This window comes from Seriola dumerili, unplaced genomic scaffold (genome assembly GCF_002260705.1).
Source record: "Seriola dumerili isolate Sdu_G_001 unplaced genomic scaffold, Sdu_1.0 BDQW01000056.1, whole genome shotgun sequence".
NCBI classification, from domain to species: domain Eukaryota; kingdom Metazoa; phylum Chordata; class Actinopteri; order Carangiformes; family Carangidae; genus Seriola; species Seriola dumerili.
Genome location: NW_019174311.1, coordinates 5,389,570 through 5,408,023, shown reverse-complemented (window position 1 = coordinate 5,408,023; position 18,454 = coordinate 5,389,570). Strand labels below are relative to the sequence as shown.

The following is an 18,454-nucleotide window of genomic DNA, read 5'->3' as shown; positions in this document are numbered from 1 at the left end:
CAGGCTAGCAGAGGACCTGGATTCCTGGAGGAGGAACACATCAACACACTGGAGCATGTTAACTCATCATTATATGCTGTTTGTTAACAAAAATTGTGTTTTATTACTTGAGTGTGTTAAACTTCATGACATCCCACACATAAAGCTGCGTACTAAAGCCTAAAAATGGGTTTGATCTATGTGACAAAATCTAATGCTCGAATGGGGAGGCAGTAGAGTTATAAAATCATGTCTGTTTGAGTATTGTGCATGTATGAATAAATTTGATATGAACATATTCAAAACATTGACATTCATCGTTCAAATCAAACAACAAAATCGCCTGGAAGTCACTGATAGACCCAGTTTCACTAACCTATCAATTGCAGGGTTGGCTATAGTATAATCAGTATAAAATTTCATTATTTCTCCATCCTTTGCCTACTGTTGGAGGGCAGCATACACTGCAGGGGCTGGGGGAGGGGAGGCGCGAGCGCTTAGCCAAGAGATACATACGAACTTGCAAAGATGACAGAGTAGAGGATAGAGAGTCAGAAAGAAAAAGGAACGAACGAGAGGGGGGCCATGCCTAGATAGGTCTACTCATTGACTTCCTTACACTGTCGTCAGTAGCTGCCTTATCTATTTTCACCTCAGGCAGAAGGCGTCCACCGGGCCCAGGGCCGATGAGCGACACCACGCCATTGCAATCCACCGTGCTGTTCCTTTTCCCGTGGAAGCCGCTGTAGCTGCTCCGCCGGTACGGGCTGAACAGGGAGCCCCGGCGCTCCTCGCACTCCTCAACCGTGCTGTGCTCATCGTCGGCAAACTCATTTTCCGAACCCACATCCTTACCGCGGCCCTTGAAACTGAAGATGCTGCTCTTACTGTTATGGCGGGACAGGAAAGGCGAACCAGGTATACTGAGGAGGGACTGGAGAGGACGAGGAAGAAGAAGGATGAGGAGAGGAGACATTTGTGTGACTGATGTAGCCAAGGGTGTTTCTGAATTACAACTGATTGCACCATCATTTTTATGCTGTTTGTCATCAGTTCCGGAGGTCAGGATGAAAGGCAACATCTGTGGGAAATTTAATGCAACCAGGACGCTTTTCCCTGAGGAGGCATACGCTGCTGGAGCAATCATGTGACTTGATAAACAAGAGGCATATACATAATTAGGTCAGTGATATCCTACACTGTCAAGGTCACACACACACACACACACACACACACACACACACACACACACACACACACACACACACACACACACACACACACACAGGACAGAGGGATAGGCAGCTGAAACATCATGTAGAGGAACATGAGTCATGACAACATCAGTCTGTGCTGCTGCTAGTATTGATCTGAATATTATTACAGCGGCACACTGAGCACACTAGCTCAACTGCAATCACATTTTTTGACAACAGTCCTCTGCCTGTGCAGATGATGAACGTAAATTAAAAAGAGTAACCACTGCACATCACACAAGCAATTTTCACATAAGGCCAGTTTGCCTTTTTCTCTTGTTTGGTGAGTACTACAGTGCAAAAACATATAAAAAGCCAGTGGTGAAGAAGTGAGGCCTAAACAAAGCTGCAGGATTTCTCCCTCTGAAACATTCATGCAATCACTGTGAATAATTCAGGACCTGGACATGTGCTTCTATATCTCTGGCCACTATATGCTCCTCTGTATGTGAGCTCGTGCAACACCACATCGTGCAGTAGCAGCACTCTCAGTCTGAAATATTCCTCACCTGACAGTCAAAAAAAAAATAAAAAAAGAATCTTTTGTGCGGCCACATTCTTCACTAGCATCTATATTCTATTCATAGATATAAGCAGTATCTCTATTCTAATTCTGTGGCTCTGTTTCCATGCTCACGTTTGGTGTCTGTTTGTGTTTCACACAAATAATTATCACTGAGCCTCATAAATCTTAAAGGGTCACTTCAATAGTTTCACTTTCATATGCTCAGGTTTTAATATTTTTGTGTGCAATATGTCTGCCATCAGGTTGTTAAATTGGAGGTAAATGCAATTTATGCAATACAAATGCTCATGGTTTACAAATGAGTTTATCAAATGTAATTTCTCAGTGCTTTGAGCTGCACGAACAAAATTGTTGGTGGAAATCTTAAATTGTCTGCACATAAAATCGTTTTGTAATTACCTGTAACCTTTCAAATGATGCTGTATTTACACAAAACAAAGAAGAAAGATGTTTTCCTCACCTGGTTCATAATGGAAGACTTTCGACCCAGCCGGTTATCGGGGAAACGGAAGCGGCTCCTCTTGCTGCCGTCGTCAGACTCTGACTTGACAAACTTCTCGCTGTCGCCTTTCTCTTTCTCCTGCTCTTTCTGCCGCCACTTCTTCTTACGGTTGCGCCGCTCTTTGGCACTCTTGGAGCTGAGCTTCGACATCTCAGAGGAACTGCAAGACAGACGCCCTCCTCCATCGTCCTCTACCGCGTCCTCTGACACTGTGCCCGCAGAGGTTGCCATGGCAGCAGTCTGCAAAGAAACGAACACAGGGATCAAGTCAGAACAATGATATATCATGACTGAGGAAGAATGTCAGCCTCCATCTTGCAGCGGCCTGACCTGGGCGTCTTCCTGCTGCTTCTTAAGCTGCTCCAGCATGGCCTTGAATTCCTCCTCCTTCTGCTGGGCCTCCTCCATGGTCGCCTGATTCTGCTCCTCATAAGCCATGGCCACCACAGCCAGGATCAGATTCACCAAGTAGAAAGAGCCCACAAAGATCACCAAAACAAAGAAGATCATGTAGGTCTTCCCTGCCGCCCTCAGAGTCTGTTGGGAGGCAGAGCGGCCGAGGTGGGGGGGGAGAGGGGATGGAGGAAGAGAAAAACAGAGATGCTCATGACATCTGATATGTGACCTAAACCCCTGCGTCAAGCTCAGTGTCGACCTCACTGCACATCAGACCTCTCAATGACTCATCAGAAATAAACACAGTCAGCTGTTGGTGGGGAAAAAGGACGGGCAGATTGGCCTGGGCTTTTCTGGGTGTAAAAATCAACTCAGCATAAACTGTCTCTGCAACTCCAGTTAAACGCTTATTTTCTCGTTTCAATACTGTAACACTGAAATTAGCTCTACGCTAATCACATACAATAATGAATTGATACACAGCTAGCTATTCTTGTTCCGCACAGGAAAAATCTGACATCCTGTGCTTGTTAATGTTCTCAGCATGAATCCAAGGTTGTGCTGTTCACCAGGGAGAGCCATAAGTTATGCATTTTGACCTACTTTTCTATGCACACTATACCAGCCAGTGCACAGCCAAATAATATCTATGGATTTGGATGCTATCCCCAATGGAGATGAGCCTGAGCTGCAGAGGCACGGCACGAAAAATGGGAACATTCTGGAAAAAACTTGAGAAACTGCTTCTTTTAATGTAAATATACGGTTTCTACCTTCACTTTCATGCAGGTACATCATAGGGTTCCATAAATCTACGAGTGAATAGACATTTTTCTTATTTTGTTTTGCTTGCCAAAACATTTAAGAGGTTTTTAGTGTAACAGAAGACACACCAGATTTGAATTAAAATGTTCCCCACCCAGCAGCTCCCCTCTTCTGAAGGCAAAGCACTGTCTTCTGGGAGCAGAGCGAAAAAAATAAAAATAAAAAAGGACTTCCTAGGATGGAGAAGTGAAATTCCCTCACACATCAATTATGAATGTAGTTGACATGTATTGCTGGGGGGTGTATACAACACAACATTCCCAACAAGCGAAGCACAAACTGATCAAGTGTCTAAAATATAGTCCCACACATCACTAAATCTCATGTGTGTAAAAACAGTCCGTGGGCAGGTAAAAATCATCGGTGGCCATACTGAGGATGAAGTACGAACAGGGTCCTATTTGTATCATTGTCATATCATTTTCCTTTCTGAACATCTGACAAAGAACATTCAACACCAAACCTAAATACAGCTGCATGATCATTTTTCTAAAGATGCACTGTACAATAGCAGTGAGAGCTTGTAGCTGGAAGCTGAATTTCAAAGGACCAAAAATAGAAGCATGAGCCTGGATGCTCTCATCAGGTCTCATCTCCCTCATTGGCCGTACTGTAATCCTGAGCTGTTAATATTTCATACTTCCTCCCTTCCACTCAGCCTCCATATGTGGAGGCAGGAGTGACTCCACCATTCCTGAGAAGTTTCACTAGCGACTGACAGACAGACAGACAGACAGACAGACAGACAGACAGACAGACAGACAGGCAGTGGCTGGGCCACAGGACACAGACAAGGCTAGACAAAGTGGGAACAGGGAAGAGACATGGTGTTGTACTGGAACTATATTGATCCACCATTTCCTGTCTGAGACGGGGAGTTACAATACACACCTAAACTGTGCGAATCAGTGGAGCTGAGTTTCTATCAGATAAAATGGCGCAAATGAGCACTGGCAATTTTGAAAAAATCATAGCTCAAGAATAAATCTATAGGGAAAAGTTAAAATTCATCTTTTCTGCAGGAAGGCCCAGCTTGTCTCCCTGGTTTTCTACTCTGATTTCACAACTGTTATAATTAGATTTAAATAACCTGTAATTCATCAATTTTAGGGTTTATCTTTCTCTGTGTGGTGGGGCTGCAGCTAAAGTTTATTTCCATTATCAATTAATCTGTATTTTTTTCTTTTAAATAATAAACCAAAACAACAGCAAAATACACTAAAATGTGCCCAAAAGAGCCCAAGGTGACATATTTTCCTGCCTTGTTCGACCAGCAGTCCAAAACTCAAATATATTAAACTGACAAATGATATAAAACAGAGAAAAGCAGAAAATCGTTACATGTGAGAAGCTATAAACAGTCAGGGTTTGACATTATTTCTGCTGAATAAAACACTTCATGTGATTAATTTTCTATTAATAAACTAATCAGGTAATCGACTAATCATTTCACACCTCTACACATCTATACCATTTATATGCACTAATATTTGAGGACTGATACAAGATGTATAAGCCTCCTATGAAACAAGCTGAACTTGTTGACACATCAGCTTTACCAGCATGTAAAGGTTTTCCCAGAAGTCCTGTGTCATGAGTCTGAAGAGAGCCAGGAAGGCCCAGCCGAAGCTGTCAAAGCTGGTGTAGCCATAGTTTGGATTCCTCCCAGCTTTCATGCATGTGTAGCCCTCCGGGCAGCGGCTAAGAGGTGGGGTAGAGAGAGAGAGAGAGAGAGAGAGCGAGAGAGAGAACGGGGCACCCGGCCCAAAAATGACTCAGCACTATTTACTTATATAGTTATCTGACTACAGCCAGATAGAAGAGCTACAACAGGTCTTGGATCAGCAACATTCAGAGGAGAGCAGAGGAGGCAACTCACCCAGAGTCAGAGCTGTTCCCACAGAGAAGAGCGTCCGCCTGGCCAGGCAGGAAGTAGAAATTGGCTGAAGAAAAAAACAAATAGTGAGTCATTTCGCTCACATTCTGTCACAGCTACACTTCTTTATTCTGCAATGGTCTGTGAATCCATTCAGACCAATTTCTGACTTCAGTTTGCTCGTATATACATTTTCAATTCAGCGCAGTTCATTTCAAACCATTTCCTTTTGTCTATCCTTTGCCAAAATGACATATTGTTTTCTCGTTCCAGCATATGGGCTGACTCATACTCCTAGATCGCTGCCAGCTCACCGTTGGCAAAGCCTTCCTCTACTTACTGTCGTTCATGATGTACTCATCCCAGTCAAAGCCTTTGCTGCCGTTGGCCAGGTAGCTCTCGGTGGTGTTGATCGGCCAGAACACACACTTGTGGCGCAGGTTGCCCATGAAGAGCTGGAGACCGATGAGGGCAAAGACGCTGAGGCAGAAGACGGTCAGGATCATCACATCCGAAAGCTTCTTCACAGACTGGATCAGGGCGCCCACAATGGTCTTCAGGCCTGAGGGGCAGCCACACACACACGTACACAAACCATGCAGGTGATGCAAGAGCTGCTGTTGCCCCAGGTATGAATCACTGGAGTGTCTATTTCTACTAGAAATGATCTTTTATAGCTAATACTGCTGATATGCTAATTGCATTTAAGGATTTATCAAAGGAAAATATCCAGTTTTGACTGGATTTAGATAAACTGGAGTGACAACACTATACTGATTTCATATGAAATGTAACTATACTTCCATTAAATTAGTTAATTACCAATGTAATAATATGTCTAAATGTTCATTTGTCATATTGTAATGTTTGCTGTTAGGAGAACATCCAAACAAAGGGGAGGATTTATATGAATGAAATTTAAACTGGAGCAGATTTCAATATAAATAAATATATATATTTCAATATAGGTAGTAATACATTTTGGACAAAACTGACAGATTACATACATAACATCTCTAGAAACAAAACAAACAAGAAATATTTAGGAGCCTTCCCACTCTTTTCAAATTTATATCCAGCGAGGAAAATACTGTAATTGTAAATCAAAACTACTGTATTTTCAACAAAAGAAATCTGCATTTCACTGCCAATGATGGACACAATGAAAAAGAGGGGGAAGGCTGTAGAAAAGTGAGAGGAAATCCGTAAGAGAGCACAGCAGCACAAAGAGGGGCCATGAGAGGGACATAGGCACAGGCAGGGGGGCTGGAAACCACATGCAGGTCATTTAAACTCCAAGGCTGAACAGGAGCAATTCAATGCCAGTGCCAGCGTGGGCACTTTCTTGAACTGTCTTGTATAAGGTGTCATTAGGAAAGCACTGACTCCACATACCGCGACCCTGCAGTCTGTCTCATCCACAGTTTCACTAAAGACAAAATCGGTTTACCTTCCGGACAGTCGTCCTCTGGCAGCGTTCACATGGGTCCACGAGGAACTAAAACACGCAAGCAGGATGACCCGCACCCCCTTTTTCTGTTTGTCCGCTACAGGTACAGTCGGCTTTACCAGCTGTACGTAATCTATCTTCTCGTAAAATATGCTCTACGTCTAGTTTTACACATTCAGTCTCAGTAAAATCTCCCTTAGTTTGGCAGAGTCAAGTAAGACAAATAAACAGTTACTAGTACTAGGATATTATATTAAAATATCCCCATTACTTGTTCAGATCTTCTGGAAGCTTTCCCTCCACAGTACATTAAATATTGTTAGCTAAATTAAAACTACACTATAAAGCTACATTTTCTCCACTCCAGTGCAACAGGCCTTGTTGAATTATTATAGTTTGACATTTTGGGACATACGCCAATTCACTTTCTGGCAGCGAGTCAGATGAGAACCAATCAATCAATACCACTCTCAGGTCTGTCCATTAAATATAAAGATACAGCCCAAAGACTGGAAACAAAGGGGAAGCAGCTAGCCTGCCTTTGTCGAAAGGTGACCTGCACCTCAAAAGCTCACTTATTCACATGTTATATATCTCAGTTATAACACAGGTGTGTAAACATCAGTTTTCCATTTTAAAGGGGATTATGTGTCAGACTATTTCACAGCTGGTAACCAGTCTCGCTAGATTAAGCAACTTTTAAAGCCTCTTTAGCAACCCCCAGCATGTTATTAAGGGATTCTCGAATACATGATGGTAAATGATGTTACTGAATGGCATCCAGGCCTATACTGAACAGTTTTCCTGAAAGCATTAGTTCTAGGTTGAGGGATAGCAAACTTATCCAGACTCACTTGTCTATTTTTATACTTGTGCTTATGCCTAGTAAAGATTATTCTTGAGAAAACACAAGTGGGCTGTTTTAAAACACCCAGAAGTTGAGTGAACACCAACCTCTCCTCCAGAATCAACCAGGACAGACCAGCATGCATTTCATCAACACGCTGTCTGAGTGGACAGTTTAGGACGAAACAAGCCGCTCGATTCTGAATTATCTGAAGCTTCTGCAAATCTTATGTAGCTGCACTGGCTAATATCAAAGGCCAACAGTCCAGATGTGTCAGAACTAAACATTGTACTCATTTGTTTTTGTTCTCAATGATTTAACTGGTCTATTTATTAAAGTTAAATCATAATCAGAGTTTAAAAGAACAAGTTTTTTTTCTAGTGTCTGGATTCAAGATTCTTCAGTCCAACAGTCTATACAACAGCTGTTATATATAAAAGATTTTGATGCTGGAGGTAGATTCAGATGCATACTGATGTGGTGACAGTTTTAAAAAAAAAATAATATCTTATTATAAAGCTAGTTAGACTCAGATAAATTCAGATTTTTTAAAAAATAATCTTGTATGTATATAGCTAGGTTATGACATCCTAGATTAGTAAATCAGCATGCAACATAATGTAGCAACATCTCGCGACTTTCAGCGAGCTGACTTAAACTACTTGCTTTCAAAAATGATTGGCAACACTGCTGGTGACTGCTCAGAGCCAAGAAAAAGTCTAGCACATTACTCCCATAAAACTGTGAATTAGCATTTTAATGCTTCGTCTTTTAAAAAATTGATTTAGTATAACATATAAACTTTAAAGGTGCGAGTAGGTGGATTTTGACATGAGAGTAATATCTTCTCATCTAACTCCCCGCCAGAAAGCAAATAGGCGTATATCCCAAAATGTCAAACTATGACTTGAAATACAGTTTAAACCAAAATTTGATCGTTTTTGTTTGCACTTAACAAGGTTATCTTTATTCAAATTTCACAATGAATGTGCCACTTAAAAAAAAGCCATCCATTGTGGTTCTTTTGAGTAAGCACGTCATCTGTTCAACATCCTCTATCAATAGATAGATAGATGTGCGGTCAGTGTCACTCAAAAAGGTCAATAGGTCGTTCAACCATCCCATCTGTGTCCCCAACCTCTATAATGTGAGTACACCATTTCTTTTTCTGCGTGGTATATCATTCAAGTAGGTTGTAAAAAAAAAAGAGAAAAGAAAAATCAATAATCAAACTAAAAACAAAAGAGGGCAAATCAAACTTTCAATGCCATTTGTCAGCCAAGCTCTTGGTAGGCTAATATTGTAAAAGCAAGTGACTCAAAAGCATCATGCAGCATAAGAGATATGTTCACAAACTAGGCTTGGCAGTCTTCATACATAAATAATAGTTGTATTCTGTGGGATCTCTCTAAGAGCTATGCCATTTCTCATATGAACATCAACATATACCAGGTTCGTTTTTGATCCCAAAAACATGGGAGCCTCTATTTCCAATCCAATCACTCGTTACAAATGTGCAACAAAATTATTGGTCTTTAATTACACTTGCACATTCATTTTGTAATAGAACAACTAGATGGGTTGCTGTCAAATTTGAGATGCTATAATCTATCTATACCAAGTCTAATCACCTGATTTTTTTGTCCTTAATATGAGAATATTCTATCGACAATTTTCTTGGATATGGAAAAGGGTGTTTTCTTAATCTGAAAGCTGGTGAAAGGAGTGGGTTAAAGCTATCTGTAAAGAGAAACACAGCTGCCTTGGAAAGGAGCCTCATAATGAGAGTGCTACTGGGGCAGAAGAGAGTGCAGACACTTTGGATGGCCCTAGAGGAGACTGCAAAGCCTATCAAAAATGTATTAGTACCATTTTTGATAATTTTGGAGGAAAAATAAATCAAAAAATGGTTGTCTCCAATTTTTTAGTTGTTGCTTAAATCATAATTGTAATCATAATAGTGAGTAGAAAAGAAAGGGTGAGAGGATCAGCCTTAGTGTTTAAACTGAGTCTCACCTGGAATGACAGAGATAGTTTTCAATGCTCGGAGAACTCTGAATGTTCTCAGCGCAGATACATTGCCCAGGTCCACAAACTCTGTTATATATCTGAAATAGGGGAAGGATCACACACAGAACAAACACGATGACAAAAACCACACACGCCAAGAGCACAACACCACCGAACCAGGAGGAAACGACGCCACTCACAGAGCCTGTCCACTGAGGAGAAGGGTGGAAGGTAAAAGGAAAGAAAGACACACACACCTAACACCGACCCCGCCCCACCGTCCCCCGCCCCATCCTGTCTTACCTGGAATTACAGAAATAGTTTTCAATGCCCTCAACACCCTGAACGTGCGCAGAGCTGAGACATTGCCTAGGTTTACAAACTCTGTTATATACCTGCAGGATCAAACCACAGTTACAACAGCTCGTTATTTACATGCAGATATGAGGTGAAAAGATTAATTCACACACACAGATGGGCTACGTGACACCTCTACAAACAATGACGATGTTGCATTTTACATGGTGCTGATGATTTTTGGATACGTATTAGCTCATATGGAGGCATAAACTACTACATGACATATAGTCGATGGGGGAAGATACTGGGCCATAAATTGGATGTTGCAGACGACTCCGGCAAATCGAGAGAGAAAAAGGTGAATGAGAGGGAGAGTTAGACGGCAAGAGGAAGATAAGTCAGATGAGGTGTGGATGTTGTCAGGAAGGCCGCAGAGTGTCGGATGGAAACCTTCAATTCCCAAAGAGAAAAGGCCAGAAGAGTCTCAGATCAATGGAGGAAACACGGTAGATGGGTTATCAGACAGAAAGGAAGAAAAAAGAAAGAAAGACAGAAGGATGAACAATCATCTGTGTCACTGAAAGCTCAATTTCTTTACCCACCCTCTTTAATAAAACATTGGCGATATTTGTGCACATGATCATTTTATCATCAGCTGACAGTTTAATCACAGGAAAAATACTTACGCCATCGAAATGACCATGAAATCCAGCCAGTTCCATGGATCTCTTAGGAATGTAAACCCGTCTATACAGAATCCTCGTGCGCAGATTTTTACAAGAGACTCAAACGTATAAATTCCCGTGAATGTGTACCTGAAAGACAAAAGCGTTGACAGAATCAGTTCACCGGGCTGGATCAAAGCTCACTCATATCTGAATGTCTGCACCCTCGTTAACTGTTGAAACATCCAGGAAATGAAAGAGTTGAGTTTAGGGCACAGGATAAATTTGGAAGGATGAAGTCAGATAAAACTATATTATTATATATATATATATGACAGAAATTATGAGTTGTCAAGATAGTTGTAGTACAGTTACCACTAGCGTTAGCCCCAGCTTGTGCCTTTCATGTATTATCAATACATTAGTTATAAATCTAAGAACTAAATTTTTGATCTTTGAACAAGACTAGGCAGAACAGTGTTTTCAGGTAAATGCTAACATCGGCATGCTAATATTAATCAGGTATAATGTTAACCATGTTCACCATCTTAGTTTAGCATCTTCATGCTAACATTTGTTAATTAGCACTGAACACAAAGTAGAGCCGAGGCTGCTGGGAGTGTCATTAGATTTGCAGATATTTGGTCATAAAACTAAGTATCATAAAATCCTGTGACATTACAATTCACCCTCAGGGGAACATGAATGTCAATTTTATTTCAATTCACTGAGCTGATGTCAAGGTATTTCACAAGAAAACCTGTGGCGCTGCAGGAAAAGTCTAGGGATCACCAGCAGGATTCATCCTCTGGCGATCATGAATATCTTTTACAAAATTTCGTGGCAGTGACATAGAGCCATGTCGGTTTTATAGCAATAAAATCTTTTATGAAAATAAAAATAAATAATAATGTATGCCTGAATAATGTATTTTCCACCTAACTGTATTAGGAGTTGAAACTTGGGAAATGGATTAAAAATCTTTTATTTTTTTGGCAAACATGGTATCTTCATCCGGGTGGTTGGAGGAGCTTTCAGGATTGGGTTTTTCAAAGATCACCGAGTATATATTTTTTTTACATGGCACAAACTGTGGCTATCTGTTAGCATGCATTTATACCATTAAGTGGATCTATTAAAAGTGTACTTACTCTACTTGTTTTGACCACTCCGGAGGATCACTAAAGGTCATGAATATACAGTTGGTCAAAATAGTACACATAATGATCATGCTGAAAAGAGTAAGGAGCAGGTTAAGGAAAATGTGGATTATAGAGGCAATCACAAACATCAGACATTATGAGCATCATCAAACCTCACTGAATATTTACATCAAAGCAATAAAATATCTACAGTGCCTATAGTATGCATGTGCTGTGATTTCTTTGGTCCTGTCAGCCCTAGCAGCTAGCAACACGTAAAGGGTTAATGTCATAAAACCTACTCATAGCACTTAACAGAAGGTGGTTATGTGTGTCCAGTACCACAGAGGCCATTATTTCACCCATTAAATATTTAAATGGTATATATTTAGTGGAAATACAATGGCATGACCAAAACTATGGAATGTTTTAGAGCTAGAAGGCTTCCAGTGCCAGAGGTTTACGCTCAAAAGAGATAAGGAAAACCTCAGAATTGGCTTTAAAGGCAGCCAGAGAGGTCAATTAGTGGCTAAGTGTGGGGAGAAATTAGGTCAATGTAGGGACAGAAATACATTCTGTATTATTAACAATAGAAAATACAAAGGGTTTAGTTTTAGTTATTGCCAGTATTGCTGTATGTGACAATCACTGAAGGGGAGATGGCCTACATTGCACGCTGCCAACAAAAGTACATTTTCTCAAGGTGGAAGGTGAAAGCAAACATGTTGTCAACATAAATCTATCTTGACAAATCTGTCAGAACATATTGAAAATATAGCGTACACTTCTACTTATGTTGGCTTTCTCTGTGGGCATTTTTTTTAAAGTGGCTAAAACGGGGCGGATCCAAATCTACTGCAGGTAATACACTGACTATGTATGAATACCTCACACAAACTCACGTCAAATAACCCGATCTATCACTTTAAGGGAAGCTCTAAAAACTGTATAAAGCTTTTATATAAATCGCCTCAAGTGATGTCACTTTGAGGCAGCATCGGGTGGGGCTAAAGCTTCCTGGTTTCTAAACGAAAAAAAAATGTGTTGGTGTGGGGTAGGAAATAAATGAGTTTACCTCTGTTGCCCACTTGTGTGCCAGATTTTGACAATGAAGAAGAAATACTGTAAATGAAAAAAGGAAACAAAATACGAAAGGCGATATCTCTGGTTCTGCTGCATCGATTTTGTCTACTGTAGCCAGTGGACGGTTGATGGATGGGTTCCGGTATCAACTGGGGATCAGTGTCAATGTGATTTTCACTATGTGGTAAATCAATAGACAGATTTGACCTACTTTATGGAAATGGTTCTTCGATCAGCTGCATTTTTGTCATCTAAAAACTTTCCTTCCACCTCGAGGGTTTGTGTGGCAGCGCTATGCACAAAGAGGGGGAGGGGTACAACCTTCACATGTTCAGTCTGGGTACTGAGATGGATGCCACAGTTGTTAAACCATAATGTGCTTATTGAGGAGGTCTATCTTGGTTTACTGCGAAGGGTGACTCATCATTTGTTCTAGCCTTTCGGTTCAATGAGAAAATGGCTACTGTATGGCTTCCTGTGTTCTCTTCCATGTAAGGAAGTCTTCTGACTCTGACTGCGACATGCTGAGTGTCTCTATCCTCTCCTGTAGCATCAGTCACAAGAAACATCAATAGCTGTACGAGCGGAGAGACAGAACATATCATCATGAATAATACACATGAACAGGAAACTCTTGTCCCTGCTGTTAAGACACTTTTTCAAAGGATATGAATGTATCAAAATTTTAATAGCTATTCGCCTAACCAGATTTAAAGGACTTATGAAGTACAAGGCAGGTGTGGCACTAAAACGGAAGATTGTCTTCCCTTTATTTAGCACTATAAATGTCTGTGGAGAGAAGAAAAGGAGAAAGAGATAGTATTAATAAATGACAATCAGATAAAAAAAACACATACAGTACAGATTGTAATTAAAAACATCCAGCATCTGGATTTGATAAAAAAAAAACTAATATGTCATCCTATGTCATGTATTCACTACATACATATATCTAAGTAAACATAACTGATATACATGAGGTTATTCATTAAAGATAGCGTGTGCATTTGCTCATAAAGTAATACATGGTGCATTTTGTGTCACATAAAATGAGCTGAAAAACGTTTGAACAGAGTGAAAATGGCTGCCAGGATGTTTCTAATGTTGGTATGTTGTCCCAGTCACTCAGTGCTGTTCTGCCCATCATGGCTTTGGCGGTTTCAAGAGAAGGAAACGAGCAAAACCAAGGAACGCTGGCTCTTTCTGTGGATAACCTCATAATTGTTTGAATAAAACATGGCGATTTGCATGAAACTTTAATGAGACTCTGTGCATTTGCACAAGTGATATGGGCCCTTGTGCTTTTAACAAGGCATCCCTCACTACATTAAACCCTGCAGAGTCACCAGCTCAGTGCTGAAGGCTGGAGATGGTGAAGTCAGGAGGGAGGGAGAGGAGGAGGAGGAGGAACAAGGAGGAAGAAGAAAGGGAGTGGAGACGTACAGTAAGAGACCTCATGGTGGTGTCACGTGGTTGTGTAATGTATTCTGTGCACTTCCAACAGAAAATAAGGTGTAAGATGTTGTTAACAAGAAACGTAAACATCTCAAAAAGAAACATGGAACCTGAAACGAAGAGCATTTCTGCTCAGAGGATGAGACACACTTCTGTCACATGACCCTCTGGTATCAATTTGACTGAGATCCACAGACAACTCAGATCAAGCCAGTCCAGTGTAACATGATTAGATAATCTTACTCTCCGGTTACTATTATGGGTCAGAGCAGCAGCCTCTCCCCTGAGTGTTAATACTCTCATATATACTGTAAACATTCCCAGTCAGCACTATGGTCAGCCTTAATGACACACTTGGAAATGTCCCAGTTGCCAGTAGCATGGCATTTCATCACGCACATACTGTATGCTGTGTGCACATGCATGACCGATACACATAAACTACCGTGCACACAAATCAGCATGCACAACGCTCCGAAATGAGCAACCAATGTTGTCATCCACACACACACACATGACTGCTATATATGTAGAGAGTCTTTTTTTGTAACGCATGACTAAACTGCTGCAAAGCTACTGAAAATTTCATAATCCAGAGCTGAGCAAAGAGGAGAGCAGAGGAGCGGGAAGGCAGAAAACGGGGGAGATGGAGAGCGAGTGAAGCAGGCAGGCAGGCAGGCAGCAACTGTGGCAGCAGCATGCTGAGGAGAAGCAGGACAGAGGGAGCCAGAGCGAGGAAGCTGGGCAGAAGATGGAGAGGAGGAGGGGAGAGGGGGATGGGCGGGAGACGAGGGGGGGGGAGAGAGAGAGAGAGAGAGAGGAAGAGAGAGAGAGAGCGCGGCTTCAACCCAGAAGCTCCAGCAATCAGGCACGGCTGCAGCATCTGCATCCACGAGGGCCGCAGCAGCCATTCAAAGAGTCCCCTTCATTCAACCCTTGTGGTAAATGGCAATTGGGCTGCATTTTATGGCACCTTTAGCCCAAGAGCCTCACTCACACACACACACACACACACACACACACACACACACACACACACACACACACACACACACAATAATACATCAATTGGGTTAGGGCTCAGCTGCCATGATAGGTGCTAACCTGCTGATGTATTCCTCATCACTGCCATTTTACTTTACATTCTTCTAGAAAAACCTGTCATCTTTGTTAGAGAAAATATGATTTTCTCTAAAGGTGCAGACAATCTGGAAACAAGCTGACATGTTCTTTAAGATTAAATGCAGTTTAGCTCATGGTCCATCACTAACTGTCCCTGAGATAATATCACTGTCAATATTCATCTTTGATCCACACAGGGGACAAATAAGCAGATGCTGCCTCACCTCTGATTCACATACACAGGGGTAGTGGGGGAAAGCGTTTGTTTCTCTGATTTTATTTTAAAAAATGAAATAATATCAGACTGTTTCATTCAGGTTGTGTCTGTGAAAAATGGCTCATTTTTGCACCTTCAGGTCTTCCCCAGAAAAACACATTTCAGTGAACCTCGCTGCAGCTAGAAGGAAAGCAAGTGCACTCATGCATCCTTGCACATGTCGTCCATTTCATCCCTGTCCTCACTTCATCTCTCCCTCCCTCCCTTCCTCTGTCATTCTCTCTTTCCCCTCTCCTTGAAAATGATCTGTTCCACCGGCCTTGTACACTGACGCCGAGTTCGTACTGGCCTAGCCTGGCCTGGCCTGGCCTGGCCTGGCCTGGCTCAGCGTGGCCCAGCCCTGCTCAGGCCACCAGCTAGGTAGGGGAGGGCTGGGTGCTGTGTCATCGCCCCGTCATTCTGCCAGCCCTCTGTCTCAACTATGACACAATCTGAAAGAGCCACAACTGAGGATTTGTGATGAAGAAGATGAACAGCTTTCATTTATGGTTATTTCTCTGCACATCCCCAACCCCCTCCTCCCTGCAAGGAACACATCCAGAACCAGCCCCGCCGCCTCTCAGTGACAAAGACATACAGAGCAACGTTCTCCCATCAAGGTCACCACCTGAACTGACGTCACGGCTGCTCGAGCTGCCAGATCCAAAGCAGCATCGGCTCCCCTTGGCATTAGAACGAGACTAGATCGAGGGCCATAATTAGATTTGCCTGAAGCTGGGAGCTGACAGGACTGCTGGAGAAGGCAGGTGCACGGGCAAGAAGCAGGAAGAAGCTTCCATGGCTCGCATGCATCTGCGCGTGGCCATGTGTGGAATAGAAGACAAACGAGCTGTGTGTTAGTGAGTTAATTTATCAACAGTCCTATGTATCGCTGGACATGTTTGCCACGCGTCATTTGAATCGTGTCTCCTCCTTGTGCACTGGACTGATGCGTTACATAACAGTCAGTGAGCACGGAGTAAAGACAGGGAGGTATAAGACAGAGACAGACGGAGAGAGAGAAACGCAGATCCTGTCCACATCAATAAGTACAAACACACACATTATCTAAACACATCCCTTCAGCTCATGATGATGACTTCAGGTAGACTTGTTATTTTTTTACAGTATACTGTGTGGACTTGCAGTTATACAACACTGTTGTCAAAAGAGCAGCAGTATGTAAAAGAATATGTGATTGGAGGAGACCATTTTGAATAAAAATGCCAATTTTGTTACATAATTCTTTGTTAAAAATAGACAACAAACGATGTTACCATGGTAGGAGATTTTAGCCTGGCTGCTGAGTCCTGTTATAAACACGCCTGTGCTAAACTGATCTCAGTACACTTTGTATCTTGATTAATGCTTAAGTAAAGGACAGCCACTTTATGATAAAGTATTCTTTTGTCTTCTTAAAGTAACAAACAGGTTCACGCGCTTTACGAATACAGGAGCACTACAGTGCATAGATGCCTCAGATTTTTCAAAATGGCTGCAAATTTCAAGGAAGTTTTTAACTTTCCTGAGCCCTCATTTCACTCTCTATCCATATTTGGAAGCGATGGCTTCTATATGTTTTATCTTTTTTTATCCAGAGACTGATTTGTCCAACAAGGGCAAGATGAAGCCATGTGAAATGAACACAGTCTCCTTTAACAGATTTGGTTGACAGGTACACATGATGGTGATAGACTCTCAAGGTCACCCAGCCGTCCTCACACTGAGCTTTAGACATGACAGAAACCCCAGAGAGACACATGTCTCCTCTAAGACAACCAGAGTCCTCACAGCCTGCTGCTGCCGCCGCTGCTTTTCTCTCCTGCCACAGATTAATTTTGAACAATTAGAAAACTCCGTCATGTGGAACAACAGCCTTTCAACAGTTACCGCATCTGACCTTTTCCCCAAAGCCCTGTGAGCACATCAGAGATACGCCAACGTCCCACTCAACAGCTCGAGTGCCTAACTCTCACACTCCCCAAAGGTCTTCAAGGAGGAAAGCATAATTACATTCTGCAACCTAATCACGAAATTAAAATAACTGTAAACACAGCCCACCTGGAAGCCGACCGACACAAACCACACAGCGTCTCTGTTTTGTCCGTGCAAATTCCAGCCATTATGTATGGCTCACCTCGACATCATGAGGCTACTCATCTACTGACCGTTATGTGAAATAGTAATATGCATGTTTGGGCTTCACTGCTAAGCATCAAAAAAAAAATTACCAGAATCTCAGTTTTACAAATGCAGAATGAAAATGAAAATGTGTTCCTGTTGTGATCAGATTTAAGTTACAATCATATGGTACTTGCTCTATGACTTGACTATGCTCTAAATAAAATATGTGTTTGGTAACTATTGAGACCCCGGACAATCATTTTTTCCTTATTTTTTTAATTTAAATGAGTAAGACGGATCAGTGACACAGAGATTTCCACGTCTCAAACAACATTGACTTTGCTATCAAGGTCAAAGTATTTAAACAGGATACAAAGGCAAAACAAGTTGAACGGTTGCCGTGATGTAATGATGTTATACTTTGACTTGCATGTTGTGATTTTACAGGTAATATTAGTGCCATTTTGCAGATTTTAGCAGCCTGAGGAAGAGGGACAAATACCTTCCAAAAACTGGACTGGGCACAGTCAGAAACATCCTTTGGTTTAAACAGTCCTAGTTCATTTGAGTTAATTCCCTCATTGTGTGTGTGTGTGTGTGTGTGTGTGTGTGTGTGTGTGTGTGTGTGTGTGTGTGTGTG

The 18,454-nt window shown here is 41.7% G+C and overlaps 1 protein-coding gene across 1 annotated transcript in view; it reads right to left on the bottom strand.

The window, feature by feature from the left end:
- LOC111219003 (sodium channel protein type 8 subunit alpha-like) overlaps positions 1-18,454 on the bottom strand; it is a 38,355-nt gene that overhangs the window by 19,450 nt on the left and 451 nt on the right. The window contains exons 2-11 of the mRNA XM_022741537.1: positions 13,528-13,646; positions 11,784-11,873; positions 10,654-10,782; positions 9,674-9,765; positions 5,701-5,922; positions 5,364-5,427; positions 5,044-5,185; positions 2,594-2,800; positions 2,222-2,503; positions 632-913 (exon numbers count right to left, since the gene is read on the bottom strand). Of these exons, the coding sequence (XP_022597258.1) occupies positions 632-913; positions 2,222-2,503; positions 2,594-2,800; positions 5,044-5,185; positions 5,364-5,427; positions 5,701-5,922; positions 9,674-9,765; positions 10,654-10,782; positions 11,784-11,873; positions 13,528-13,646 (1,629 nt within the window). The remainder of the gene's footprint in view (positions 1-631; positions 914-2,221; positions 2,504-2,593; positions 2,801-5,043; positions 5,186-5,363; positions 5,428-5,700; positions 5,923-9,673; positions 9,766-10,653; positions 10,783-11,783; positions 11,874-13,527; positions 13,647-18,454) is intronic.